Genomic DNA, 27,323 nt, shown 5'->3' with positions numbered 1-27,323 from the left:
AGTGTATGGCATCAGACATCCCTGTGGGCTGAAAAGGGAAAAAATTGCTGGCAGCACTGTATGAACAGATTTGCACAGCTGGCAGTGTGCTTCCTTTTTCAGCTGGCAATAGGACCCTTCTGTTTAGGAAGGGCAGTCCAGATTTGTTTCCTTATGGGAGAAAATAGTCCCTCTGCCCTTTCAAGAAAAGGCATCTGGGAAGCCATAGGAGATACAGCCATTCCTATTAATTTGCCCTTTGTGCTAGTAAGTTGTCTGAACAAACACCAAGCTCCTGATATGGCTAAGCTGTGAAGCAGCCAACTCAGTCCTTCAACTGTATCTGAGAAGAGCAAGTATTTTAATCACTGCGCATACCCAGATGAGGATAAAAACATGTTTTGTATGCAATTCAATATAAGTAAGTACAGCAAAGAAAAGCAATTGCAGCAGAGTGCCACACTGCAGCAGCGTAGAGGCAGAAGCCATTTCTTGAGTTCACCAATACACCAAAACACAAAAGTGTTTTGACTCCTCTGTGTGGAGCTAAGCTTCCTTGCCTATTTGTACAGATGGTCAACCTTTCCCCTGGATTACAAGACTTGCTGTGTAGCCAACAAACTGCTCTCCTGCCCCTGTACTGCCTAAGAAATTCTCCTTTTCTTCTGGCTGGAATTTCAAATGTAGCCCTCGAAGACAATATGAGTACCAACTCCTTTTCTAATTTGACTTTAGCTACTACTAGCCAAGATTGTCAGTGCATATGCTTAATAACTTTTCTTTGGAGTTTTGGGGTTAAGGGTATTTTGCTTTTTTTTTTTTTTTTTTTTTTTTAACAAATCTACTCAGAAAAGGTCTCCTGATCCATCCCAGGGTATGTTCTTTTTAAGCAAGTCTGGAAAGGTGAAAAGCTCATGCTTATGCTAGCTTACGCTAACCATAGCATGAACTCTTTATTTAGAATGCAAGATTCTTGTATTACATCTACCTTATGCCCTTTGAAAGAACTAAAAAAGCAAACATTTTAGGGGTCTGAACACTGTTAAATCAAGTACACATAATAGCCAACCTAAAAAGAAAACTCACACTGCAGATGTCCTACCATACCTGTGGAACATAAATCTGGTTTCACAGGAAGTCTAATAGATTTTCCCACTTTATTAAGGAAAAATAATTTTTACAAGGAATTCCTTTGCAAGAATTGAGTTCTTTATCTGCCAAAGGGAGACTAATTCTCTCAAAATACTTGAAGGCGTTACTTACAGGTAGACCAGCTGGACACCATGCTACCTGGTATCCTAAACATCTAATATTAGCCAAACCTAATTTATCTCACAAAGTTGCTCTTCTGGGCACACCTGTGATCCACAGTTTCTTGGTATTTAATATTAATATTAGCAAGAAGTTAACCTGTGCCAAGAATAAAAAATGTTAACACATTGCTTTTGAGGGTATTGTTTTAATAAGACAGTTATTCCTCCTGGAATTTGTTAGCTAATGAGGCCTGATAGAAAAAATTCACTTTTGGACAACTTCATAATTAACACATCTTAGTAAACGTGGAGGTCAGAACTCAGCTCAGAAAAGCTCCTTGAGGTAGCTCATGCATTGCAGATAACATATCACTGAACAATATCAAGCCACCTGTGCCTGCCAAGTACCCAGGGCAGGGACTACCAGGGGAGAGAGACTGGCATCCCTGGTGGCTAGCCGAGGCACAGCCCTAACAGGGCATCCAGGAGCAATTAATGTAAGTTTCTGTTCAGCACAACAGAAGTTCTCATCAGCAGTTTCTGTTTCTGACACTTGCATTTCCTAATCTTTCTTCCAGGTGCCTGGCTGTGGGCCTAGTGGGGGCTAGACCTCGTATCCCCCTGTGTCTCAAGATGGATGTTTAGTCTGGTGAAACGGTGGTCAACATGTCTTACAAGAGACCAAGCTGACAGCTTGGCTTTAGATTCACCTTTCCAGCAAGGGCTCAGCATTTCTAAACTATCACAAACATAACTGATGGACTCAAGACAGACTAGCTGCATATATTAAAAGAAAAAAACAAAAGAAGAACCAGAGGTCCAAACAGGCATGCTCTTTATTAAATGGCAAGAATCAAAGTAAAGGAGCCGGGTTCTTACAGAGAAGCAGAGAATCCACCTTACCAGCTGCTTCACTTTAACCACCTGCTGAGCACCCGCTGGCCGCGCCACCATGGAGCTGGGCTGCGAGATCTTAATACCAATGGGGGTTCCAATGGCTGGCTTCAGAGGCTGGAGAGGGGTTGCTGCTGAAGATGCCACTGCAGAGACCAGCACTGGCTTTGCAGACTGCAGAGAGGGCGCTGGCAGCGTGGAGGGGAAGAGCGGCTTGCCAGGCCGGCCAGTGGTCAGCCCGGACGATGCCACGGGTGTGCTGAGGACGGGAGCTGCGGGCCTGAGTGATGCTGGCCCCATGACAGGGGAAGGAATGGCCTTCACAGCCTGCAGAGGAGCAGCTGCCGATGTGCTGGCAAGGACTGGTGTGATAACTAGAGGGGCTGTGGCCGCTGCAGAGGCAGGCACAGGTTTTACAGCTGGAAGAGCAGTTGTTGCTGCAGTCGAAGTTGCCGCTTCTGTCGCAGGAGCTGGTACTGCAGAGGGACAAGTGGAAACCACTTCTTGAGTTGGGGCTGTCTGCTCCATACATTGCTGGATAAAGCTCTGAGGATTAGGCATTAGTTGCCTTAGGGCAAGCACGCTTTTCTAAAAGAAAAATGAAAAAACACTGGATGTAGTAGCAGCAGAGTTTTCTACAATAATAATACATTTGTAACTGAATCCTCTTCTTAATTTTCCAATTAAATTTTTCATGAGACAATAAACAACAAACGAGTTTTGCTAAATTTCAGGCACCTTTAAATTCATGACAATCCTGTTCAGTGAAGATGACGAGGAACACCAACACCAGCTGAGCAAAGGTCAACCATCACCACAGCTACACTACACATAGTAATCCCATCTATGGGGAAACCCTTATAACTTTGTTCTTCTGTTTAGATTTTTCAATTTGGAATTTATGTTTCAGAGTAAGATTATTTTAACTGCTTTATTACCTCAAAGAATTTTGTTTTGCCAAAAAAACCCTGCTCTATTGGAACAGCTGTGTTTATTTCATGGAGCCTGATAGGGAGCTACCAATTATCCAATAAAGTCAGGAACAAGCTCTGAAGACAAGAATACCTCTATACCAATACAGCTGTATCTACACTAGGGGGGGATACCACTTTAATAATGTCTGTAGAGCTGCAGCAACACAACTTCAGCCACCTACTTCTCTGCAATAGGAGAACAAAAGTAAAGGAATCTGGCAACATCTCATTTTTACTACAGCTGTGTTTGAGAAGGTTAATGGACGGAATAATCTTCAAACTCTCTACAGATTTTTCTCCTTCACTGTTCATAATCTGCTATGGCTCTGAACCAGGGGAAAACAGTTCTGCAGCTACCTGTATATTCTTGAAAACCCTTATGTTTTTTCTTCCTCTCTTAACAGTTGCTAAAGTTTCTAAGAGTTCCTAACAAAGTGCTGCCACTTTGGACTTCATGCAAAAGGTGCATGTCTCACATGCCAGCTTATCAAGTAATCATATTGTTTCTACAACTGAGCCTTTTGCAGCCCATCTGTTTTTTAACATTCACTTCTTTTTCTTTTAAAAAGCTGCTTAGCTTCTGATGCAATTTATGTACCAAAAGCATCCAGCAGACTTGAAAATCAAGCAGGCTTCACAGCCAAAGCTGCTGTACTTTTTCCACCTCTTGGAACACACAAAACGAAACACATGCAAAACTTCATCAAAAACCTGCAGCTCAAAGATAAGAGCTGACTCCAGAGAGACCTCCCTAAAATTCCACTTCACTAGCTAAAAGTGGATTGGCAAAAAGCCGTATCACATTTCTTTCCAGACTCAAGCTGCAAACATTTCCCCCACAAACAAGGCCAGCATTGATCCTCTTAGCACCTTTGAGAAGTGCTCCTGAAGTCATCCTCCATTTGGCACTCAGTCCTGTCACAGCTGCTCAGTTACAGATCAGCCTAATTGTGTGTATCAACTGCACACCCTTACAGTGTTTCAGGAAAAGGCAATGTGGGTGCAAGATGTTTTAAAGGATTGGCAACACTGCAAAGTCAGCTAACTCTGACCAAGTCTGAACAACACTTCTGAAGTCACAGTGTCTCTTTGTTAATGTAGCACACAACAGGGAGAGAGCACCATGCCAAGGATTATGTGGTATGGACACTGCCCAAATCAAGGAAGCCTAGATGATGCCAGTACCTGGCAGTGCGCCGCGGATGAAACACACAAGGGCTCTTCTGTGACAGGCCAGGGTCTGACCCATGCTGATGAACCCAACTTAACCCCTGCAGAATTGCCTTGAGTTCTCTGCATCAAGTGTAGCAGCTCTTCACATTGTTGGATGGCTTCTTAAAACAGCTGAGCACTTCTGTGAGTGCCAGTCACACTGACCCTGTACTCACAGCCTGGTCCTTCTGCAGCCAGAGCCACACTGGATGCAGAAAGCCCATTCTCAGAGCTGTTTATTTTTCTGGCTTTTGCATGGGCATTTAAGAAGCCTCCAAGAAATTAAACAGGCAATAAACGACCAATTAGAAAATTTTGGGTATCATAGAATCATCAAGGTTGGAAGAGACTTTTAAGACATTTAAGATCATCAAGTCGAACCATCAGTCCAGCACCACCACTGCATCCCCTAAACCACTAAATCTCACCACCTAGCACTAGATCCAGATCCTATTAAACACCTCCAGGGATGGTGACTGCATCACCCCACTGGGCAACCCATTCCAATGTCTGACTATCCTAACTGTGAAAATTATTTTTTCTAATATCAAATCTGAATCTCCCATCTCAGCTTAAAGAGATGACTGCACTCTTTCAGACTCATGGCAAATTTATTAGCAAGGCATTTAGAAGTTGGCACTGAAAGGAAAATTTTTATCCCAGATTTGAGCAGATTAACACCAGCCATCTACAGCAAATTCAACATTAGCACATGCATTGTTATGTGGCCTGTCAAATATCAAGGAAAAGGGAAAATTCCAGGAAATCTCTGTCCCAGCTTTACCACTTAACTGTTCTTTTATTCACCATCATGCCTATAATGAATGTAGAGATCTAACAAACCTAAGAGTATGTTGTGCATTGAAATTTAGTAAATTTAACATAGTTTTCCATGTTTTCACTGAGATTTAATGCTTGCTGTATAATTAATTTTTACTTTGTTAATACCATTCTATAATATGATTAAGAGTCTCAAGGAAGCATTTTTTCCTTTATATGCTTATTTGCTTGAACAGAAGTAGAGTCCCTGGGATCCTTTTCCCAAGCTACAGTAGTCTTGTCAGACCCTTTCTGGAGCAAAGGGTAGAGATTTTTCTGCCTCCAGCTAAACATAAACCAGCAGAAGATGAATAGCTTTATGCAGATTCTTTGATCTTTAACATGGCATGAGCTTGTGCATCGCCACTGTTGTCAGCCTCTGAGTTAGAACTGCTACAATTTTGATGAGAAAGTAGGAGGTCATCTTAACACAGCTGCTCTAGTGTAGATTAGATGCACAGCTCCCAGCATATTAGTCTCCACTAACACCTAGAGGGCAATTATTCTACAACATTAGGAACACAGTATAAATTACTCCTCAAAAACTTCCCTTCCCCTTAAGAACTGCCTTTCCAAGCACAACAGTCACAGAGCTATCCTGAGTACCACTCTTCAACTGACCTGAACAAATTTGAATGCCCCAACTCTTTTCTTTTCTGGTCCTCCTCCCTTCCCTCTTTAAATACTACATATCCATAATCAGACACTTACCTTGAGAAAAGGAACTAAATATGGTTGTGGAGATGACTTAAGCTCTATGTACAACTTTTTTGTAAATTCTTCTGGCTCAATTTTTGCTTCCTAAGAGGAAAATATAATTACAATAGTGAGTTATAACTGAATCCACCACAGTTTTTTCCCAAGATGTATCAAAAGGTCATGGAAACTTGTATTATCATGGCATCGTTCAATTTCAGTACTCAAAAGCTTTCTTCCTGCTTTAATTAAAAAAGAAAAAAAAAAAGGGGGAGTTAGGATAGAATAATGTTGTAATGTTCATATAGTATTGCCCAAGCTGTATATGCTTTTTTCAGCTACAGACAATTAATACACTTAGGGATAGGTGTTCACACCCAGTCACTGAAGTGAAGGGATAGAAAGAAGTTTATAAGCAACACTGATCCCTTTGAGTACCCTGTTATTATGTAGATGTATTTAAAATCAACTACTAGTACTTCTTTCAGTAAAGGTAGTTTATCTGCATAAAAATAAACTTTGAGACATTTAAGACTAATGACAACTTAGCAGTTTTTATAAGACAATTCCAGACTACTGCATTCACAGCATAATAGAACATTTAACACACTCTTTCCAAAGCAATCAAAACATTTCTGCATATCCCCAGGTAACAGTCGTCTGAATTGCAGAGTACTGTTTCCTTTCTTAATGCTTTCCAGCCTGTCCCAACACAAACACCTGACTCAGGGGCTCAGGAGGGTTAGGAAACTGCAGTAAACTTCTGTGACCCCTCAGTTGTACACAGGGCTAAGCCCCAGACTCTACTGCTCTTCCTCACCCTCCCAGAGTCATCAAGAACACTACCTCCCCCAAGAAGGTACAGACACACAAAGAGCAGCACCAATCTCCATTTCTGCTGAGAAATTACTCCTCTCACTCATATTCACCCTGGAGAAACTGTTCCAAGTTGCTACATAACCAGAACAGGGATTTTTAAGACTGTGTATTTGCAGACAAACAGAGCTTCCAGCAGCTCTCCCATTTAGCCACTTGATCTGTTGCCTGTTAGATCTCACTGAGATGCAGACAAGGGTCACCCAGGTCTCACTGATGCAGATGCAAGCGGTTTGGCACACTGAGGTTCGGTGCATACAGGGTGCTTGACACCTACTTCATGAAATGCTGCCTTAAGGACCATTTTGCTTCCCAGTTGCAATTTACTCATTTCTCTCATACACACAAATCATACACATACCAAATAGCAGATTTTTAAACTACTACAAAAAGCAAACAAGTGTGCAGTTAGCAATGTATTAACATCTCTTAATAACTGCTCTTAAAAAAAAAAAAAAAACAAACCCAAAAAAAGACAAAACCAAAAACCAAGTACTGTAAGCACAAGAAAGAACAACTCTATTTTTCCCAGAGAAGGAAGGTGTATATTCCAGCAGGGACAGAGGCTAAGGAATCAAATTTTTGCAAGGCTGCATTCTTCAAACAATCTGCTCTCTGAAATTACACCTGTCTACATCACACCTTCCTAGACTGAAAAGCCCTTTGGTCCCACTAGCAAAGCCACCCCCCTCCACCAGCACACAGCCTTCTGCTACGGTGGAACAACAACACAGCGGCAGCGGTCAAATGCCATGACAAGAAGTGGCAGGAGAAATCGTTACCAGGAAAACCCAGCTGTGCTGGGATACAGCACAAAGCACCATACGGAAGCCACCTGCAAAGAGAGAGAGGTTGGCAGCCACCACATTGTTTGCTCCATCCTACTGTTTTAAGCTATTGATAATGTCATTCTTGTTCCACTGCTCAGTTCTGTCTAGGAGTAAAGCAGTAGTATGGACTTAGGACTGCATTGCAACCTCCACATCACATTCTTGCTGCTGAGGACTCAAAACTACACTAACATGAAAAAAAAAAGACCCAGAAGCTGTGTTAACGCTACCAGCCCCTCCTGCTAGCACTTACCTGTGTGCATAAAGTGAAAGAGAAATGTGAGGGAGGAAAATAAAACAACATGGGATTTAGTTAAAATAAGATTTATAAATTAAGACTTAACAAGGGTCAGATGCACTCAGACACAAATCCAACTCTTGAGCTGTTAAAAAAAAAACCTACAAAATAACAGGAACAAAACTGTGATAAAGTAAATGTCAAAAATCCATAGACAAATGATGCAGCCTTTGTTTTGAAAAAAAAGTCTCACCAGTAGGTTTTGCACCAGACTCTTCACATTCTGCCCCATCTCAAGGGCTTGAGGTCCGCTAGATGCCAATTTTACTAGTGTAGCAAGAAAATTCTTGCATTTCTTCACATTCTCTAGCATCTCCTAGTGTGGAAATAAAGAGAAGACTGTTAGATGTTGCACTGTCTCTTCAACCTCTGATGAACATACAGAATGTTAATTTTTAATTAAAAACTTTTTTTTCCTTACTGTAGAAGCGCTGGTCTGTGCTACTGTTGTGCCCTCTGCTTTCACAGAGACTGCCTTTTGGGAGATAGCTTGTGCAGGTGGTCCTGTAACTGGAAGTTTTACAGGTGTTCCAGTACTCAAAGGCTTTACAGCAGTAACTGTAGTAACACTAGCTGTTGCAGCTGCTGGCTGAAGAGAAAAATTAACACTTTTTAACCAAGGAACAACGTGACAAACATACTGGATTCTGCTAGCATATAAGGTAGCAACTACCCTGGATTCTGCTAGCAAAAAAGGTAGCAACCTCCCTCCACACTGCTATTTGAAACACAAAGAAACAATTCTTCTCCTTGTTTTTAGAGTTTAGATTAATTCGCTTTGGGAAGCTCCATTTAATACAGTAAGTTCTATTTACAAATCAAAGGTGTTGGGGCACATCCAGACCAAAGCACTGCTGGCAACTTTGAAGGAAGAGAGGAAAGTAAAATTGTCTTGAAGAAACCAATATATTAACTTTGCCAGGCTCCTACAATCTAAGACTAATGGATTTTGGACAATGCTAAGCCAGATGATACTATTCTGAAGAAAAGCAGAACCAGAAGTGATTATTTATCTTCCAGTCTTGCCCTGAAGCTCCTCTCCCAATGGCAACACCCCTTGCTTTTCCTATTATACACAGAGCAGGCAAAAGACATCACATCCACTTTGGAAGGATGCAAGTGCCAGCAGAAGCAGCCAGCTCAGCAAATGGACCTAACAAGTTCTTCCTGCCTTTTCCTCGTGGGCAGCAATTTGGAGCTCCTTCTCCTCTGCCCTTACAGAAATTCTCACAAAATTCAGTTATTTTTTGAGGTCTCTTTTTAAAAGCTCATTACAATTTACCAACAGATTCAGAAGCTCCAGCAACAGGAGAGTAATTAAGGCTTAGGAAAAAATATCTCCCTTCTTTACAAACTAGGCTAAATCTAAAATCCACTAAATTGAAGTATTTCTACCTCAGATTTTAAAGAGAACAAACAAACAAACCATAACCAAAAAAACAACACAGTTCATTTGATACAACAGAATAAAATACGAATAAAAGCATCTGCCCATGCAAAAAAACACTACTTTTGATTCCTCAACTTAAAGCTAGAAGGAACTCAGGAGGCAGAGTTCCAGGTTAACATTTGAAACCTAAAGTTGGGTGTCATCTCTCATCCAAGCCTGTGAAGACGAATGGAAAGTCTGGTTTTGTAGTCCAAATTCTAGGTTCAGATCTGCGCTATGGAATGGCTTCCACTGACTCTTAACACATTTAAGCACCCAGCTTAGTCGAACAGGCACAACTAATACTGCAAATAGCATCAATCGTAAGAGAGCTAGACAGGAGTCTAACTTACCCTACCATGGATAAAACAAAAACTAATTAAAAGTGGGATAGACATCATATAGAATAGCAGTCTTTCAGGACAGGGAAAATTAATGAACAAACATTTAAAGGTAAAGCAAAACCTTAAGAAAAATTGTAAATATATGACAAAAGTGTTTTCTAGGTGGGTGCCCTCCCCTCCCCAAGCTGCTGCCAGCTTGACATGAAAGCAGCAGGCAGCTACCAGAAAGCTTTCTAGCCTAGGCTCCCACTGTTGGTAACACTTTAATAGCTCTCTGCAGGATCTTTGCCACCACCACTGCCTCTTCCAAAGATGAGGCTCAACAGCTCTGAGACCACAGGGAGGCAAACTGGGCACAAGAATCCCACAAACAGATGGGCAGGAGGAAGACGGAAGGGGACACAGTACAGATCTGCCAAGCTGCAATGCCCTGGGCTTTTAAAAGTCGAAAACAGGAGCTGATCTCTTGCAAATTCCAGCATGCTTACACATCAAGACTAGAACAGCATTTTATCAGCTGAGGGAGGAAAAAACAGGAAGTCTGCTGGACCCTTTTCCCAGGAAAATGAATATATGGGAATTAATTTCTGTCATCTGCCATCAACCTTTTTCACTACTGACAATTCTCATTCTCACTTTGAGCAACAGAGAAACGGTCACCACCAAAAAAATGGCATTAATCCTGCATATTTTGAAGTCATTTCAAGAGAAGTGCTCTGCATCTAAATGAAAGTGCCCCAGCATGATGCTAATTAGACACTTTGCAGCTTTGTTACCCCATCTGGGAAACAGGTAAAAAATAAGAATGTGCAAGTAATTTTGTCTAACCCCATAGCTTAAACATTCAGGAAGTCAGAAAAGGGAAATATTTTCACTGATGAGAAGAATAATCCTGCAGTCAGTACCTACGGAGTTTTGCAGAGAGTGTTCCAAGCTGTATTTCACACAAGATTGAAGATGCACAACCAAGCCAAGGATTATTTCCTTTCTACCCTCCACCACTTTCTGTGGTGACATTACACTTCCACACCAACATTCCTATCCTGTGACCCCAAAAAATTATCGAGACTAAGGTCAGGAAGTTATTTTGAGACTGATGAATGAATTGCTGCCAAGGAAATCAGACTCAAGGGCTCTGCCATCCTTTCTCCAGATGGTTCTGTCAACTTTTTGCACTGACTCCGTTTTCTGCACTCTTCTCTTGTCCATGCCAGGATGAGGAGCAACATGACCACATGATGGCATGATAAATCCACATTGCATCTATTTACTCTTCATTGCACAAGGAGCTTGTACAGAGGGCTTTGCAATCCTCTGTAAAACAGAGGGGCTTCAAGGATGTCACAAAAAATACTCCAAGTCTATGTCTTTAAATATCTCAGAAGAACACAAGTTCAATAGACTACATCAAAACTGAATTAAAGTACAGAAAAACCAAGCCAAAGGCAGATAAAAGTTTTAAAAACAGAAGTTAATAGCATGATGAACCTCAGTGTTTACCCACATGAGAGTGTGAGGACGTATGTGACTTCATCCATCAGATGATGGATGAACTTCATCTCTTTTCCCCAGTGCAAGGGTAGTATAGTAAATAACTATTGTTTTCATATACTAAAGACCTCTATTCAGAGATCACAAATACAGGGTTTGCAAGTTAGTATTCCAAAGCAAAAGTAAGGAATATCTATTACTGTATTCAGACACAAAGTGTACACTGTTTCCATTCTGAGCAAAATAGAAAATGTATTAAGAGAGGCCTCTAGGTTTGCCACTTTAGCACCAACATTATCCATCTGTAGTGAGAGGGAAGTGAAAAAAGAGCACAGAGTGTGAGTAGTTTTCAGTTGCTGATACAGAAGAATAGAAGAAGGATGAACTTGTTAGTCAGACTGTTACCACTGTCAGCACACACATCCCCCAGTCCTTCAAACATCCTCAGGTTCAAGAACATACATCCAGCATGATTTTTTGAATGACTGATCCTGCTCGTTTACAGAGTGTTTTGACAGCTGCTACAGCTGTTTCCTTCAAAGTCTTGTTACAAAATACAGATATGAGCCAGACTTCTTCATGATTTCTCCTCCAGATTATGAGAACAAAACACACTATCTGCAGAAAAATGTAGGTTTCTTTTCATTCCACACACTTATCCAGAAGTCTGGTCCCCAAAAACAGAGGATGAACCATATGTAGGAAAAATCTCATACTCTGAAGGTGAAAAAAGCCTCTTCAGAAGAGGGCTACAACATTTTTCTCTAGAAAAAGCAAAACAAAACCTAGGAAATAAGACAAAACTACTACCTAAAAATAATGAGGCATTTTCAACCACTGCCTATTTACAGTTGTACCTGTGGAACCCATCTGCCACACTCAATTAGAGGACAGGTCTTCAGCTATGACCTTCCTTCAGCTTATAATGAGGGGAAAAAACATCACACACATGAAAAACAGCTTGATTGGTGCAGACAGCTCATTTTCCCCTCAACATCATCTCAGGTATACCTTTTTCCCCACTAAGGAATCAGGGGAAAATGTGCTCCAACAGGAGCACATCTCCCAGAGAAGATTTAGCAAGAGATTGAAGGAGCTCTGTCACAGCATACAAAAACACTGGAAATAGCTCTCTGAACTTATTTATTTTATTCATTGTTCATGTGCTTTCTAGTGTAGTGAGATAAGATTATCTGACACATGCTGACAGAAGCCTAATTAAATTATGCATTTAAAAAAAAAACAGATTTGGGAAATAATTTGTTATGAGGACAAAGGTTACTAAGCTTACTGAAAACCTGATTACAGTTAGAAATAACAAGAATGCATCCATATTTTCTCTAGTTCTTTCTGTCACTCATTCCACCATACTATAAAGCTTGCAAAGTACCTGTATTACAGCAGGTGTCTGAACAGTAGAAACCACAGCATTTGTTGTTTGAGATAACGTTTTCACAGGAGCAGCTGCTATTTTCTTTACTAATTGTGTGCCAGAATTCTTTGAAAAAAATAAAAATAAAAAATAATTACACATGGGCAGAGAACATATGTCAGACAAGTCAATGACAAAATAGGCATTGAAGCTGGGGTCAGATACAAACCGAGACACATTCTCTTACAGTAATAACACAGGTGTTATTCACACAGTCCATATAGTTTAAACACTGCTCAACAAAGCTCTTTGTAATTTTAATATTCAATAACAGATTCAGAGACATTTAGAGATAATGCATCATCAGAATAAAATGGTTAAAGAAATATATAAATTGCTACTTTTTTTGTAGCTCCTTAGTCTTGTGTGCTGACCAAACTACAAGAGATGGAAGAAAAAGGCAGCAGAGTTAAGGGAAGGAAGAATATCCTAGGGACATGGGAAAGGTCCTCAGCTTTACTCTGCTTCGGAGAAACATCCCAACAGAGGATCACAAGGTTTTAGATACTAGCAGTAACGATTTAGGCAATTCTGGCTGGCAATTTTTTTCTTAAAATGGTTTACATCATCATCATAATCAGAGAGGAGTTCACTAATTTGACCTTTACCATTTACCATATGTAACAGCTCACAAGTTTTTTCTCAAGCAAGAAAGCAAAGCATATAGTGATGTTTAATGGTGCAAAACCAAACACCATCACCCCATTCAGAAAACGCTCAAATGCTTATTTAACCCTCCACAACTTATTTGCAAACCCTTTTAGAACTACATACCATACACTATGTCAAACTGAAGTTATGAGAGAAGTTACCTGCACAGCACATATTCTGACTGCAGGTGTGCTGGCTGGCACAGATGGTCTCACACTTGTGCTGTTTTGTGTCTGGTTCTGTGGTTTTGCTATTGACTGTTGAGATACCAGCATTAGGTGACCATTACTGCTTCTGATAAGAACAGTTCCTGTTGAAAAAAAAAACACATTCAGGCTATGAAATTAAGTTATATTATGGCTTTCCTATATTTCTGTGGAAGAAATAACTAGACCACACTGATAATGTAATATTTACTTTATTACTCCATGGAACAGCTGCCAAGAAATATAAGAATTAAGTGCACATCAGCTTTACTATGCATCTTATGACAGAAAAGAATTCCTAAATTCAAGAGAAAAACTTAACCATTGGCCATGTTGAAACACGGTGTGCATACAAGATGCAAACTGCAAAGCAGTTCACCATTTGAGTCAAAAAGATATTTGGAACATTAAAAAGACAGACACACAAAATATACACACACACTGGGATTACTTTAGCACTAATTTTAAGCAGTTCTTCAACCTGTAAAATTCATCACTGCTATCACACTTGGCTGCCTCTTCAGTTTCTGAACATTTAGGCACATACTTAGAGGTGAAAACAAAGCTTAGAGAACTGCAGTGGAAACTGAAGCCTGATTAGTATCAACTCACCTACCTACAACAAGACTATCCTCCCCAACCAAGAGGGCAGTGGTCTCCCATAAAAATCAAGGTCACTGTGGTATTTGAAACTGTCCCTCTGTCAAGAGTGTGTCCAAAAGCATTAAACCCCATGGTTTTATTGAAGCAGGGAGATTGCAGTGGGAAAGAATTAAAAACAAAACAGAAAGGGGAAAAAAAAAAAAAAAAGATCATTCAGCTACTAAAGCCTCCTCCCCTAAGGGCTCATCTCTGAAAAATTCAGAGGACTCAAAACAATCACAAATACAAAATGCCAGCTGGATGGATACTTGGTCTGTACCATGTGAGATCCTTCAAGAGAGCTGCAGACAATCCTACCTTTGTGCTGTCTCACCTCCTTTGCCTCCAAGAGCAGCTGCTGCAAAGTCCACCACTGAAAAGACCACCCTCAAACACCCTCAGTTAACACCGACCTTTCAAATAAAAGGAAGGAGGAAGTACAAGAGAATCCAGATACGTAATTAAGACTTCCTTAAAGAAGGTTTCTGGAGGACTGCATTACACTTTCTTGCAAGTTATCCAATGTCTGAAACCCAAATCTTCTAGGCACACTTAACGATCTTTCCTAGTGTGAAACAAGACTGCAATGAAAGTCTTTTTACTACTTGGTTAGTCTGAATGCTGTCAAAATATAACCATACAATACAGCCTAAACCACTGTTTCTGTCTGAGTTTAAATGCATACAACAGAAAAAGCCACAAGCTCCACAAGTTGAGTTTTGTTGAGTATGTTTTGGTGTTTTTTTTTTTTAACCACATGCTTAGAAACAGCTTTTCATCCTCCACATCTAAAAGCATAAGAGGATATTGCAAGACAACACAAAGCCTGGTGTAAAATTCTGTAACATCAACATATTGCCATTTACATAGCAGACACAAGCTGAGAACTGCAAGAGCAGCATCTACATGATCCCCTCCTTTCTCAAGAAGCTTTTACTACATGGGGCAGATGCACAAGGCAAGTTGCATATTCAGAAAAAGCACTGCTAACTCCACCTGACAAGTCGGCTTTCTCCTCCTCCACTGATGACTGGACTATAATTATATTTAGGTGCAGATGGATCATTTCATTTAATCAATGAATAACCGGAATTATAGAAAACATATTAGATTTCTCATTTTCTTTTCACGCCATCTTATTTAGACAGTGATTCATGGCAAACAATTTATCATCAGCCAGAAAAAGGGCATTGTTTCCCTTGTTCAGACCACATGCTTATGCAGATTTCACTGAAAGAGAGAAAGCTGACCACATTTTACTAGCAATAGCATTTCTCTGTGTTCTAGGTCTACATTTAGAATGGCAGAAGGGCTGCTACTGGAGATTTTAGGCTTTTCTTTTATAAGCCTGGTTTAAAACATCACTGACAGCTCTACTACTTTGGGAAGGCACATATAAACTTATGATTTCATTCCTTTAGAGGTTTGGAATGCATTAAGAGTTAGTTTTCATATACTTGGATATTTTGTCACTATTCATTATATTTATCTGTTAAGTCAAATTACCAGAAGCGCATGTTCTACTTCTGCATTTGAGAAACCACATTGATACCACTCAACTTGATCACAGGCCTGGTACTGGTTTTGCACTACTGTTCTGCATTTTCAGTTGGTATTCACCAGAGATCGAGACCCTGCTGGAAAAGCATCCCATCCTCCAGTCACCTGAACGGGGTGAGTTTCCAGCACAATCTACTTGCTTGATGGGAAATTACCTCAAGAGCAAGCTAGAAAGTTTATGCAAATACAATACAGTTCATATGTAAATTCATTAATATCGCCAAAAAAGGTAAACAAGTAGCCCCTTTATATTTGAGCAGGATAGCAATGATCCCAAAAAGGATGTAAGCCAAAATATAAAGCAACTTTCTCCCTAGGCAACACAAGGACATCCACACTAAATGAAAATAACTTGGTGAGAGCATCCACAGAAGTTACCTAAGGCCACTCCAGCGGCCATAGCCTTGATTGGAACATTCAACTATGATAATGCCTGTTACTGAAATATAAGTTGGAGTAAGAAATTGTTCCCCTCGGAACAAACATTCATTTCCCTATCTTTGTTCCATGTGGCAGAATTTTTAATAAAGCATAGTAACCTTTTCATGGCACCAGCTCTTTGTGACACTCGCAAAATTATAACTCCAAATCAGTATTATGGTAATCTACTAACTACTGTTTCTGCAGACTTAACGCTATTGATGCCTGATGCACAGATAAAGCTGAAGGCGAATTTGAAATAGCTGCTAGAGCTACAGTTCCACACAATGAAGAGCCACATCTTGTCCAAGCACGAGAGACAGTTCTGGGCAGTTACAACCTAATGTCACAAAGGGACAGTAAGCTGACACATGAATTGCTTGAAACACTTCGAAAGCTGTTGAGAACAGCACTTCTTTTTTACTTCCCATTGCCACAATTTAATTACAGTTTTTCACAACTTTGATACTCCCCTTCCACCTGGAAACAAAAGCAATAACCCCATACTGCAGCCAATTGCACAGACTCCAAGAGGTGGCACAGGAGGTCTCTTAGGACAGAAGAAGAGGTTCCATGGCTCTCCAAACCAATGCCTGAAGTCTCATACACTTTATACAGCTGCACAAGTGTGAAATGAGGGAACAGCAGGTGATGGTAACCTTGAAGCTCTCAGTAGAAAGGTCATGTAAACAGACTTGTGCAGCTACCAAGACACTACTATCAGAAATGAAGGTAAGTGCAAGAATCCACATTCTTCACTTGGCGGGGGGGGAGATAGTACTTCTTATCAAGAGCTGTTTTCATGTTCACTAGAAGGCAAATACTAACAAAATAAATGTGAAAACACATCATGTCTTGCAGTCACTGCAACTCCACAAGAAAATGGGAAGAAAGAGAGAACATACAAAACAACACAGGACTCTGAACAACTGAAGCATAAAATTTCAGCTAACACCTCTCATCACTGCATTTAAAAACAGAAAAGGTACTGGCAATCTGAGCAAAATATCAGCATCAATTGTAGCAAATGAGCGATGAAGCATCCTTATAACACTAGAGAGGCCCTCTTTTGGACTGAACTTCCTAGAACATTGTTTACTGGAGTTGTTTCAGAGAACGACTTCCTCACTATTCACGCACTTTGATATGAAGAGCAAGGCACAACCCCTTTGTGACTACAAAGCTGTTCGTATTTTCAAACCAAAGTGACCAGTTACCATCAGGGATTATTTCTTACATGCTTCACTGGAGTACTCAGATGTCTCTTGCAGATTAAAAAAAAAACAACGCATTTTGCAATGAATTGAGATTTCTGTCCTTAGATATTCTGCCTGTCCGACCAAAAAATGTACTTTGCAAAGTTATTTGGTTCTCCTACAATGGCTGAAAAGGCAGTTAAAACACAATCAGCTGTTTCAGCCATTTGTTCTCTGCACATCTTTCTTCAGCTGTAACCCTGTGAAGGGCTCCCTGGAGGGGAAGTACCTGACAACCAAAACCCAGCTCTGTTTCTTCCAAAGCTAAACAGAGTCACGCTATACCTTCCTGCCTTGAAGAGGTGTCATTGAGATCTACACTCAGTGCCCTGCCTTCTCCTGGAACCAGGGCTGCAGACAACCAGCCTTGAGAAGGAGTGCCACGCAACCATCCTGCAAAGCTCTGGCAGCCACCATGCAGGTCAGCCTCTACCTAGACATGTCAGCACTGTGAGCAATGGAAACCAGAAGCCTTCTGATGAAATTTCATTTCGCTAACTTGACATCCCTCTGCTACAAATTTTCACTGTCCCAACACCATTGCTGAAGGAAACCCAACTTTTTCTGAACTTGGTTTAGCTCCCAACCTAGGAACCAAGAAACACAGGTCAGCAGGAGGAGCAGCTTCCAGATACTTCTGCATTTTAACTAGAAAGCACCAAAGCCTCACTGGAGCGAGCAGCAAGCTGGGGGATAACAGCAGAGATCTGTTTATGCCACTGTATGTAATGCCACCTGCATGGGTTTCACTGTGTTTCAGGGAATAGTGTAAAGGAAACCACAATGTTGTTAACACAAACCTGTGCTGCCAACTGAAGCTCTGGGCTTCATCCAGCAGCACTGAACATCAATGTACGCTAAAGGCATCCTACCGCAATGGCAACTTCCACCACATAAGACAAGCCCAAGACATTTCTGAAGGGGAACTTCCCCCAGGAATTTCCTGAGATGAACCAGCTGGCATTTGTGCTCCAGTGAAGATACACCTTATGTTGTTACTACAGGTGAAGCTGAAGCTGTCAAGTTAAGCCACCATTTTGATTACAAGGTTTCTAACCCAGCTGCTCAACCAAACAGCTCTTGGGAGCTGCTGCTTAGGGAATAACGTGAGGAAATGAAAATAAGTCTTTTGCTCCTATAAAATACAAGCTAAAACAAACCACAATGAGACCAAGCTCATTTAAGAGAACACAAGTCATAGAAGCTCTCTTCATAGAAGGGTAAATTTAGCTTATTTCGAAACAAAGAGCGCCTGCATCACGTATGTTGCCAATCTTAGTAAAGCACACTTCAACCCAATTATAAAAACAAGGCTAAACGGGAACTTCCAGGTCTCAAATCAGTAACTAAACAACAAAAATGTTTTAAAACAACAGTAATGTGTCAGAGGTCTCTGCTCTTAAACAAATCCCATTCTTTCACTGAACCATTCAAAACAAAGCAATAGCTCTTAAGGAAGTTATTTCAAGCTAAGACCAAGCTTTAAAGGGGATGTTTTAATAGGAAACTAAGTGGCAATTAAAAAGGAATACTGGTTTTAAGTTTCTTTGACTATTTAGGATAATTCAAATCTTGGAAAATAACATACGAAATACTACTAATCCATGCAACAGGAGAACACACAGTTTCTCTCTCTACAGCCATTCTTTAGGAAAAAAAGCCTGTTTTTTCCTCTTAAATTCCATTTACTGAGCCCCACAGAATAGGCCACTTAGAAGTTTTAAAAAATACATTACAGGACTGAAGAAGACAGACCAAAAGAGGGCATTATTAGAGATGTCGACTGTTGCAGCAGTGATTCTATCAAGGTGCATTATGTCAGTAGGTTAGCCGAAAAAGAGTGCTAAATAGGCACAAAGTGTTAATGAAATACTGGAAGACAGTAACTTAACTTCTACATGATTGACATAATCCTTCTAATATGAAGGGGTTGTAATGTTTTCAGATGAAGTTTGGTCTGTAGTGCATGCAGGAGAACTACTTACTCCCTATGAACCTCACTCAGGCTCTGTGTTTTCCTAGATGTCCATGCAAACTCTGTAGTGGAGATGAAGAAACAAGGACAACAGCCCAATTTGGAGGCAACACCTAGCCATGCATCACTGTTTCAGGAATGAAGCTACAACAGTGGTCTAGAGGCTACACCAAGTTACCTCATCACAGGCTCTCAATAATGATCTCTTAACTTCTACTTTTGAATGCAATTGACTTCAGACTACAGATCTTCTGTGAAGTCACAAAGATTGCCTGGTTTAGGCTTTTCTTGGGAAAAACACCTATGATTGTTATCATATTTCCCAGATAAAAAGGGCAGAGGGCTCATCTACACTATATGGGTCAAGATAAGTTGTTTAGCATCTACACTACAGCCACAAAACATTTTACTCCATACAGCAAATCATTCCAACCTTTGGAAGTCAATTCTAGCTGATATAAGAATTCAGAAATGGCCAACCCACAATCAAGCATTGCTATTGCAGCATCCAGAATCACTCACCACACATCCAGGCCCTCAACCAATTAATTCCATTCACATTTTTTTTCAGAAACGAAGTAATTACATTTCTCAGAAATCACCGTCTGTGCTCATTCCCTTTGTTCCAGGGAAGCTTCTAAACTTATGGATCTTCATAGCAATGGCTCAGGACCAGTGCCTAGCATGCAGATATTACAGAGTCACAATGAAATGTCAGATTTTGAATTCCAATGAAAGACACCTTGCTCTGCCTGTGGATAAGGAAATCATTAATTTCCATGTCAGGAGAAAAATTCAAAGGGCATAATCCCCATATGCGTCCATGCTACAGAACACAGTCCATAGACAATGTTATACCTGTAAACTCTTTAAAGATATTGGTGGCATCTTTGCTAACTGCACAGTCTGCATTGCAGATTCATGTAGACTCTGGAACACAACTTTCAAGGCTGATGTCTGACATCACACCTTTTCAAAGCCAGTGACCAGCTTTCCTTGCAGACATCACTGTCCAGCTGACAGCACAGTTCCACCAGCATTAACATTTCCCACACTGTCTGGGCTGCTATGAGCAGTGTTTTAAACAACCACCATGTACACACTAACAGCTCGAGGGGTTTACAGTCCTACAGTCCCAGCCTTTGCCCCCAGTAACTCAAATCTTTCTCTAGCTAAGCATCTTTCTGTGCTAACAGCAGGCACAAGCTCCTGAGATAGCCAGTGCAGACAGAGGCTTTCCAAGCATAGAGGGCCAGGAAAGGGATGATGACATCTCTTCAAGGCAGGATGGAGCAGACTCTGGTATCCTATTGTTTAAAACAGTCTGGAATAATGGACACCACACATATTTCTAAAGATGTAAGCAAAGTCCCCTCTCCCTCCCTTTCTCCAGGAACTAGACATGAAGTGCTAAAACTGCAAAAATCTGAAGCCAAGTTTCACACACTGCTCAACCAGCAAGTCTTATCTGAGCTGTTGGAGACTAGCTGCTCATCAGTGAATTTTGGTGCCCAGATGGATATCTGTTTAACAGTCTAGCAACTGGGCCCCCATCGTTTTCACATTTTCTGATGCCTTTTCACAGAATACAGGCCCACATTTCAGCGCTAAAAGAGTTCTCCTCGACTGCACATACAGATGAGCTTCTTTCCTTGAGAATACATTTATATCCACATAATTTTACAGTTATAGTAGAACTCTGAAGCAAAAGCATAATTGTACAACCAACAATAAACAACCCAACCAATAGGTTTTCTGAGCATTGCTAGAAGATGACACTACTGTTTCTATTTGGATTCAGAGTGTATTTATTACCCTTGAATCCCAAGAGGTCTTGTTTTTATTGTGTGTAGGCATCAGGGATTCCCAGCCAACACTGTGTACCACAAGGCAGAGGCTTATTTGATATTGTGATAGCATCTAGCTCTTGTCCTCGGGCCACGCCTTTCAGCAACTGGGATAATTTCCCATCAGCATTTCCCCATCGCATCTTTGTGGTTTGCAACTTTGCACCTTGAGGCTTGGTTGCTTTCCTATCAGACAGTTCTAGGACTGTCTGCAGTGAAGATGATCTGATTTGAGCATTCTCCGGGACCAAAATTACCTCATACAGGAGTTTCAAATATTTGCTGGGGACTCAGCTGATGGCAGTGAAATAGTACCGCAAAGGAGCAAAGTGACACTTCCTTACTCTCAAGACAATTCCTACTGCACTGAAAGAAGCACTGAGTCTCTACACCACAACCTCTTGTGTACTCCTAGTATTCACTGGAGTGAAATTCTTCAAATAGCAAGTTATATGTTTGGCACAGTGCAGCCATATATATATGCAGCAGACAGCTTTCTAAGGACCAGAAGGTATGCCAACACCCTGTACTTACATTTCTGGAAAAGCCATTTAGCTGTTACAGAGAAATCTGAAGCTGAAATGTTGAACTAAAAATCTTAATTTTAAACCAAGAGTTGCTGAAAACATCATTGGTGTTTTAACAAAGGACAAGATCAGTCCCCTTTAAAGCTTTGTTTCCCTTAAGTAAGAGGTCAGTTAATTCAGATTAATTTTACAATGTGACATTTGTTTCCTCATTGCTCACTTGAGGACCAGAAGAAAGCTGAATTCCACTTACGAAAGTGCAAATTCACTCCTCGGCTGGATGGTTTTTCACTTGCAAACAAGGGATCAACACTGAATTTTAACACTGATTGCCACCTTGCTCTAAGTGTGATGGAGCAAACAAAAATTATTGCAGAAGACAGCAAAACCTTCATGGGAAGCATTAACTTCTGTCTACACAGATATTGTAGAAACTGTCACTGGAAAATGTGTAATATTTATCAAGTGCCTAGTATGCCAGCTATGTATAAAGGTGGTCTGAGTGCACTAATCCCCTTCAACAGAGAACACTGGCTGCCCCACTGAGACTGCCTGGTATGCACCACCCACTAGTCAGCTGGACCTGGCTTCCAGGACTCCACTGGGAACAGGTGGCAACTGCCACTGGGCAAACTGCGTGGGAAAGTCTACAGGTGCTGTGCCAACCTGTTTCACCCAGTTGTTATCTAGCCAGGACATCCACCCAAGGAACTCTGATTTCCCAGGCAACTCCTAGGAGCAGCCAGTACTAATGAAAGCATCTCCTCTGCCTCCACCAAACTGGAAGTGTGCACTGGAAGAAGTCTGCAAATGCAAGCTATGAAAATTAAGTGTTATAAAATCATTGGACTGCTCTTACGGCACAGTAAGATCACTGAGCTTCACCAGTTCTCCAGCCTTAACAGACCTTAGATTTGCTCATTAGCAACAAGGATCTTCCATCTATTGCCGTTACCCCACTTCAGTTGGAATCAGAGACTATTTCCTCAAGACACTGGTGGAAAAGATCTGTTAGTGGACTTTGCTCTAAAGGTGACCCAGATGGCAGAGCAGACCTTAATCCTGACAAACTGAATAGTAAGAAACTTAAAAACATCTACGGTGATCTTCTCCATTTTGCAAATTATACCTGGTTTTCTTCTGACAATTTTCAGAAAAATCGCTTCATGCAAAGAGAATTCTAAAAAAACTATGTGCCTTTGCTTTTGTCTAAATGGTTAATGCAGTACTAATTATTCATCTTTGATAGTTATCAGAAGTGTTGCAATTTACATCAAAAGTAGCATATACACATATCTGTAAATACAATCCTACTCACTAGGCACAGCACAGACTCCAATCAAGTGGCATAACAAATACCTGGTTCTCTAAAATGACTTTAAAAACTTGGAATGGTTACTCAAAATAACAGCACATGAACTTACCTAGGTTTTATCAGCATCTTTGGGAAAAAGAATACTGAAACATAATTAGTGCTTCATCCAGCTGTCACTTGTGTGGATGATGCTATTTTTTACTGCTACAAGCTGAAAGGTCCTTTAAATACTGCACAAGCAACACAGATCATGCTCACGTTTTCTCTCTTCTAAGGATTAAAAAAAGTTTACTATTCACCAAACTAGCTGTAAGTCTTTGCAAAACACTCCAATCAATAGTAAAATCTGAACAGCATTTAACATTAATTTTACTGAGCATCGTATTTCCATGCTTCAGTATTCAGAATGCGTCTTTTTGTGTGTGTGTGTGTGTTGGAAAACAATATATCTAGACATTAGCTTTACATCTTCTGCCAAGAGTTAAATCTTAATTCCCATAGTGCTGTGCATTAAATCATATGAAGGCATATTTTGCTAGACACACTCAGTCCTGAAAGCAAAATCAAGTCCTACAGTGCAGCTGAAATTTCAACTAGTTACAACATAACACATTTCCTCACTATTATCTAAGTTTGACTTAGTTCTTCTAGCCCTCCAAAGCATTGCTCAGCCCTCCTCAGAAAAAAAAAAAAAAAGCTGATCAGTGTCATCTAATGTGAATAGAGAAGTTTGCAGAGAATCTATCCCCAGAAGCCTACTAAACAGAGGATGTTATTGGGGTAAAAAAAGTTACAAGCACCGATTATTTAGCCCCTACTGGTCTAACCACAAATACTACGCTCAGACTTCATGGGCTTATCAACATCCAGAAACTGCATACGTTAAAGAAAATTCTACAGTTTTCTGCCTGTTGAAACAAGAAATCTTTAGATAGCCTACTCCTACTCAAACATAATATAAATTAGGAAGTATTTTAAAATCAGCCTTCCCTCCTATTCTAAAGCAACGGACCAGATACAAATATATGAAAATATCAAATTCCTCATGTGGTTTTATCACTGAAAAACAACTAGAACATGATGAGGGAGATTCACAGCACTCTGCACAAGATGTATTAGGTCAACTTCGAAAGCAGAAGGCAGCAACATCCATATGTTTATCAGCCCTTACCTCTTCAGGTTACCTACCGTAGGTTCTACAGACAATTAGGAGAAACTCGACAAAACCGGGCTCCATACCATCCCATTGCAGTTTTGGAATACCTACACCAGTTCTCTCCTTCCCACCCACAGGAGTCCACATGCTGCCTGCCTGCTTCACACCACACAGCCCAGACACCTGACACAAACAGCGGCTGTGCTTTCTGAAGTTACCCACTATCAACCTAGATAAGCTGCAGGCAGTGGAAAACCTGCCACAGACAAGGCAAAACATCCAAGCAAAGACAACTGAGCTGCAAACAGAAACCAGGAAGCAGAACTTGCTGCTGTTCCCCTCTAAAGTCAGGTGCAAAGGAAACCTTACACGGAGACCATGCCTTGCACCACACTGCTAGTGAAATTACAGCACGCTCAGGGCATCTTTTCTTTGCTGACACCATGCTTGCTCAGCCCCACTGGTGTTAGCAGTAATGGAAAGCATAAAATAGAAATACACACACCAGAGGAAACGAATGCTACAGTGGAGAGTGATGGCAGCTGCTGCCACAGCCCTGCGTGGCATGAGGTGAGGTTTTCAAAGAATTTTCCTGCTCTAAGCAAACTGAAGGTAACAGTGGAGGATCCCTGGCATCTGGTTCAGTTCTGTACTTTTTCATCCCATCAGCAGAGAAGCAGATTTATCTACTAATTGTCCCTTCAACACCTGCTTGTAATGAGCATTCCAGGGCCAGGGATAGACTGAAAACACAGACACAGAAGTGACAAAAGCCTAAGTTCAAGAAAAGTAAACAAAAGCAAGAAAAAACGTTCTTTTTGGTTTTTTTATGCTCTTTTTCTACCCTCCACTTCTCCAAAGCAGTGTGGGGCCCAAAGACACTAAGGTGAACTACAGACATTTGTCATGGCCCTTGTCTCTCCCTTCCCAATTATTTCCTCCTGTTTAATAGCACAGCCCATCCATTCCTCCTCCCCATTAAGCTCAGGTTAACCAAGGACACAATATCTTGTTAAGCAGATGGTCCATGACATGAGACTTTTGCAGGTTTGTTCGCATCAGCACAGGCCACATGGAGCTCAGCACTGAGGCAGCGCCGTACTCACCATGCCGCTCTGCTCTCTGCAGACCCAGACCGCTACGTGCAAAGCTTCTGAAATGCTGCTAGCCTCGCTGCTCTTGTCAGCAAAGAGGGCAACTGAGGAAAGGTCCCTCAAGTAGATCAAATTCCCTTCATGTGGGAGGACATAGCCTGACCATTGAGTCTGAGAGCTGATGGTACGCACAGTAAGAAGACCAAACCCACCCCTGAAGTCTGATCAACTGAGTCCTGGTGAGTGCTCAAACCTCCAGTGGTGGTCAGCCAGGGATGGACTGGAGCGGGAGGATGGCCTTGGGTATCGGCAGCACTGCTCTGACAGCTGGCTGCCCCGCTGAAAACCAGCACTTTGTAGAGGAAATCATAGGAGGGTGACCATGAGCAAGCCTGAGTCCTTCAAGACCAAGAGAACTCGTAAAGCACAGTTGTCTTTCCTGGGCAATCAGACAAAAAGAGGCACTTGGCAGATGGGCAACCTGCGCTCAGGGACACAAGGAGTAAGCCATTATCTAGTCATCTGCTTTTCCCAATTCCTGGCTTTATTCTGAGCAAGAGGAATGGGGAGATAGAGACAGAAGAGAAAGAACAGCATATACCAGTTTTCCATGAACCTCCACTGCCCTCCAGGTCACAGAGGCAAACACAGCTCTGCTGGTGCCCTTCCTTCCCCAGACTGCAGCTCCATGGAAGCAATGCCCACTCCAGGCCACAAGCAGCTCATAACTCAGCATGACCAATAAGGGCAGTGCTGTCCAGCCTTCCTGAGAACAAGCCACCTCAAATACGCCCCTTTGAAACTCAAGGGAAGGATGTTTTCTGCATGCATTTTTCTTAACAGGTGCCACAAAAGATGAATGCCATGATTTTAAACCTAAGTGCATTCTCCATTCTGTATTTTATCCTGTATGGCTAGATTTGGCAGTTTATTTGAAATAAAAAACTTTTCAAGCCTAGGAATTTGGTGGTTTATTCCACTTCCTTTTTTTTAATGCTGCTAACTCTTGTAGCTTTAATGCTATCTATCTTGCATTTTTTATTATTAATTAAAAATTGAAGCCACCTAGAAGACAGAAGTAAAATACTAACATCTTTACAAGACAGAATGCATTTTTATATAAGCTTGCAACAATTACATAGACAAGTTTCCCTGAAACATTGATCCATTTGAAATCTGACGTCTAGTTTCTTCTGAAGCACTGAAGGCCATACAGTTATTCTTATTTACAATGCTGCAGAGTACCAGCACCTCTGAACTTCTGATACAAAGACTGCATTGTCCCAGGAGCAAGGAAAACAATCTGATGCAACTGAGGGGTAATACTACTTTTGTGACATCTGCTTCCTACCACAATACAAATCAGACAACATTCAACACTTATACCTGAATGCAATCAAACCAAAACTGCTATAAAAAACCTGCAAGCTTTGCTAACCTGAAGTTCCCAAACCACAGGTAACTCACATGATCATCCACCTTCACAGAAAGGGTTTAACTCAACATCAATACATTCCAGAAAGCAAAAGTATTAGATAAAAAACCTGAATACCTGGGAAGCCCTGCTACAAGAAGCTAATTTATTTCCATTGTGGTTCATTTCAGAGGAAAGTTGGCAAGGATTTAAACTCATCCTTGACTGCTGTTACCCAGACATTACAGCATCATGAGTGCTGGGAAATCTATAGTGAAACTGACTGACTAAAGACTTTTTTTTTTTTTTTTAATTAGCATTATATATTTTCTTGGGAGGTGCATGTCTTTTATTAAAGACACTGAGATTTTTTTTAAAATGAGGAAAGAAAAAAAACCAAATATGCACTACCAGCACAGGGATTACTGTAAAGCCAGTCATCCTTTTCAGCAATATCCAGCCTGAAAGTAATTGCAACAGATGCTCCAACAGCAGAGCTGTCCTGGCAGGAAATAATTATAGCATCAAATAGCAGTGAAATCATTACATATCTTGGGGTCTCAACAGAGCGAGACCAAAACTACTGGAAGCAAAGTCCCATTTTTATTTTAAAGCACTTAAATACAGCCCAACAGGGAGAAGTGGGAAGTTCAGAACCAACAGCATCTTCTTCCTCTTAAGAGAAAGGTGCAGGTGGAAGCTCTGGCTAATCCTCTGTTGCTATCCAAGTATT

General features: G+C 41.0%; 1 protein-coding gene across 2 annotated transcripts in view; it reads right to left on the bottom strand.

Moving 5' to 3' along the window:
* TAF4B (TATA-box binding protein associated factor 4b) overlaps positions 1-27,323 on the bottom strand; it is a 71,187-nt gene that overhangs the window by 42,528 nt on the left and 1,336 nt on the right. For both annotated transcript variants that reach the window (XM_030266113.4, XM_030266114.4), the window contains exons 2-7: positions 13,340-13,488; positions 12,486-12,593; positions 8,253-8,420; positions 8,025-8,147; positions 5,843-5,932; positions 2,136-2,714 (exon numbers count right to left, since the gene is read on the bottom strand). In XM_030266113.4, coding sequence (XP_030121973.4) covers positions 2,136-2,714; positions 5,843-5,932; positions 8,025-8,147; positions 8,253-8,420; positions 12,486-12,593; positions 13,340-13,488 — 1,217 coding nt within the window. The remainder of the gene's footprint in view (positions 1-2,135; positions 2,715-5,842; positions 5,933-8,024; positions 8,148-8,252; positions 8,421-12,485; positions 12,594-13,339; positions 13,489-27,323) is intronic.

This window comes from Taeniopygia guttata, chromosome 2 (genome assembly GCF_048771995.1).
Source record: "Taeniopygia guttata chromosome 2, bTaeGut7.mat, whole genome shotgun sequence".
Lineage (NCBI taxonomy): Eukaryota > Metazoa > Chordata > Aves > Passeriformes > Estrildidae > Taeniopygia > Taeniopygia guttata.
This window is presented reverse-complemented; position numbering and strand designations above follow the sequence as displayed.